The sequence below is a fragment of the Magnolia sinica genome, chromosome 10 (assembly GCF_029962835.1).
Source record: "Magnolia sinica isolate HGM2019 chromosome 10, MsV1, whole genome shotgun sequence".
Lineage (NCBI taxonomy): Eukaryota > Viridiplantae > Streptophyta > Magnoliopsida > Magnoliales > Magnoliaceae > Magnolia > Magnolia sinica.
In genome coordinates this window covers 16,216,681-16,220,091 of record NC_080582.1, presented here as the reverse complement: position 1 = coordinate 16,220,091, position 3,411 = coordinate 16,216,681, and the positions used below count along the sequence as shown (strand labels likewise).

Here is a 3,411-nt window from a genome sequence, read left to right as displayed (position 1 = left end):
ATCAAACCCAGATTACCTACACTTTTATCTAAACAAGTATGGAAAATATTTAGATAGCACGTCAAAATTTCAAACTACTGAAGACGGATTTATGGATTGGCTACAAGAGCAATTTACAATGGATGAATCATCGGGAGGACGCTATCATGTGGATATGAATTCTCATGTGAGGCAAGTGATTGATTCTCAGACGTTCCTAGTGAAATACAACTTAAGACGGGGAAGAAGCATGCCAATGGATCTCATTATCCCACAATCAGGTAGAAACATTTCAATTCAGCTCTCCAAACTACTCTCTTCTCTCGACGTTGTTGCTCAATGATAACGATCGCTTGCAAGAAATCCCAGACAGTTTTTTCAAGAACATGACCAGACTCCGAGTCCTTGACCTTTCTTCTACGAGCATCTCTTCCCTGCCATCATCCATGTCCTGCCTTCACGAATTACGGTTGTTGAAGCTTCGAAGCTGGTGCAAGCTAGAGGTTGTTCCTGCATTCTTAAAGGATATGCAGAAGCTTGAGATCCTTGATCTCCATCAAACTCCCTTGATGAAGACGATGGAGGTATCCTTCCACAACATGCAAAGCCTCCGACGTCTCGACATATCGGGTGCCTGCACCCTCAAAAGGCTCTCACTCAAGGGTTGTCATTCTCTACTAACAGTGGTTAGTCTGGAGAAACTTTCAAAACTTGAGGCACTTGATCTTTCAGGCACGAAAATGGAAGAGCTCCCGGATGAAATTTTCAATCTGACTAGCATGCAGTGCCTGGATCTGTTGGGAATGGAGCATCTGAAGACGATTGACTGGAGAAATATACATCGGCTTCCAGAAAAATTAAATTGGGATCGTTGTGGCTTGGACTTGATGCATGAACCGCACCAAGACAGCAGCAGACGTCGCATCTCGGTCAGTGATGCTGGTGTTTTCAAGTCTTTGGGCAAAAAATCGAGACTCTGGAAATCCTACTTTCTAAAATTCCATTTCTTGGTCTGTCCCTGTAAAGGAGGTCGCAAGGATATATATGCTCGTTTAAAACGAAACCGATTTCTCTACCGGCATATTTATTCAAGATTTGAGCCATCTTTGAGTTATGAAAGAATTCTGGAGGTTTGCGGGGGTAAGAATTCCCTGGACGGTGTTATAGGGGTTCTCTCGGTGACAGAATTCTTTCATTTGTACGGCAATGCATTCGTTAAGGCACTGTCCGATCTCGGCATGAAGATGGACAACCTTAAAGAATGTTGGATTGAGAAATGCCATCAATTGGAGTATCTGGTTGTCGGAAGAACGGCAGACGTTGATGCAGTGGTCTGTTTAGAGAATCTAAGGGTGTCCGATCTTGCCAAATTAAGAACAGTGTGTCGGGGGGAGTTGGGAAGAGGGAGCTTCGCATGTCTAAAGAATATATATTTGGAATGTTGCCCGAAGCTCATCTACTTCTTCTCTTCAAGCATTCGGTTACAAAATCTCAAATTACTTGAAATAAAGTTCTGTTGTAGACTGGAGAAGGTTTTTGAAGAAGACAATGTAGCAGGGCAAAATGCATTTCCACAGCTGGTTGATTTACGTCTTTGGGAGCTACGCAAGCTAAAAAGCATTAGTGGTGGCCACTTGCCGATGCTGAAGAAGTTGAAAATTCGAGGATGCCCGATGCTGGAGAAGCTTCCTTTCAATAACACAAATGATTCTACAGCAGAAGTCGAGATCCAAGGTGAGCTGAAATGGTGGGAAAGCATAAAATGGGAGGGCAGCATCAAGCCACGCAACATCCATTTCAAAGAAAGGCGTCCATAACCAAGTGATTCTTCTCTGCTTAAACACCCATTAATTTTTTACTATGTTATTCTTCTCTTCTTTAACTATTCTAATTCTCTTCAATTATTTCTGTTATGATGTGGTAGAAAGAAGAGGGTGTTCCATTGGACTTAAATGATTTAATCTTAGTGCCTTCAAATTATAAATTTCAGTAAGAAATTGGATGCATTACATGGCAAATCATACTTCAGCAGTAAGCAAAACTCATTTTTTTTCTATTTTTCTGTTATATCAATAAAATTGTATCCGGTAGTGCCCCAACAATTCAAATTTAAAAAAAAAAAAACAAAAAACCAAGGTATAAGCTAATCACCTCAGCCCAACCAATGGATAAGTCTGAAACTTGGGCCAGGCTCATCCCAATCCCGATTGATCCAACTCAATTGTTCCATGTTGGGTATGTTTAATTCTTTATAATATCAATGCTCTTAATCATGTTTATCCATTCCAGAGAAACAGGCACGGTTGGATAATAGTTTGGGCTGGGTTATGGGAAAATGTGTTGGCTGAGTTGAGGTAGGTCTGGAAATCGGGTCCCATCACATGGCCGATTTGTAGTCTTAAACAGGGAATCATTGAAATACCCTTGGTATTTTCTACTTTTGGTAATCGTTTGCTATAGAAATCTCACATTTTAATTAAGGATTTTTATCACAAATTTCCTCACAAATTAGGATTTACCAAATAATGCCCTTACCAACCAAAATGACAGTCCTTTTTTTTAGCACTGAAATTACCATAATGCCCAAGGTGCACTTGTTTATTTTGAAAGTGAGAAAGTAGACATTCATGGGGCCCATTACATATTTTTATAATATTCAAGCCGTCCAACAGATATAATTCCGTATGATGTGGAGAAGAACAAAAAATTTGATCAATCTTAGGATGACGAGAAACACCATAAAAAACATCAAATTATAAGTACAGACCATTTAGTGATTCTACAAGAAAGATTTTTGGTCCTATGATTATTATGTTTGGTTGCTAATGTCATACACAAATATTTTTTACTGGGTCAAATTAGATGTTGATGGTTCCTTTCGCAGGAACCCAGGCAGGAGTGGAAGCAGAGGAGTCTGCAGAGACCACTTAGGATGCCTGATCTTTGCTTTTCACCAATCTTATGGTATCTCATCCAACATAGAAGCAGAGTCAAGGGCCATTTTGGACAGTATTAAGATATGTAAACAGTTTAACCTATCAAATGTAAACATTGAATTAGATTCCCTAGTGGCAACAGAGGCCATTCTCAACCATCATAGCATCCCCTGTAAGATCTGGTATATTGTGGGTGATATCAAGAAGGAGCTTGAATGCTTAGACTTCTCCATCTCACATGTTTATAGAGAGAGAAAATGCAGCGGATGATAGACTAGCTTGTCTATGAACCCGTGGTGTGGTCATGAAGTGATCTCCCTATGGAAGTTAGGGGTCTCTTAGAAATGGATGCCGCGGGGCTGGGCTGCATTTGAAGCAAAGGCTGATCGAATTGGCAGGAAGCATGTCTGTAAGGGCTGGGAAGTGTGCAATGCCCTCAGATTCTGATTATCTCTCCTACCTTGCAGACGCATCTGAGCTCCCCTTGTGTAAGACC

General features: G+C 40.7%; 1 protein-coding gene across 1 annotated transcript; it reads left to right on the top strand.

Annotated features, from left to right (window-relative positions):
- The first annotated feature begins 365 nt into the window (after window positions 1–365).
- On the top strand, window positions 366–1,796 carry LOC131217388 (putative disease resistance protein At4g19050). Its single transcript, XM_058212304.1, has one exon. The coding sequence runs from the start codon at window positions 366–368 to the stop codon at window positions 1,794–1,796; it is 1,431 nt and encodes a 476-aa protein (XP_058068287.1).
- Window positions 1,797–3,411: the final 1,615 nt, after the last annotated feature.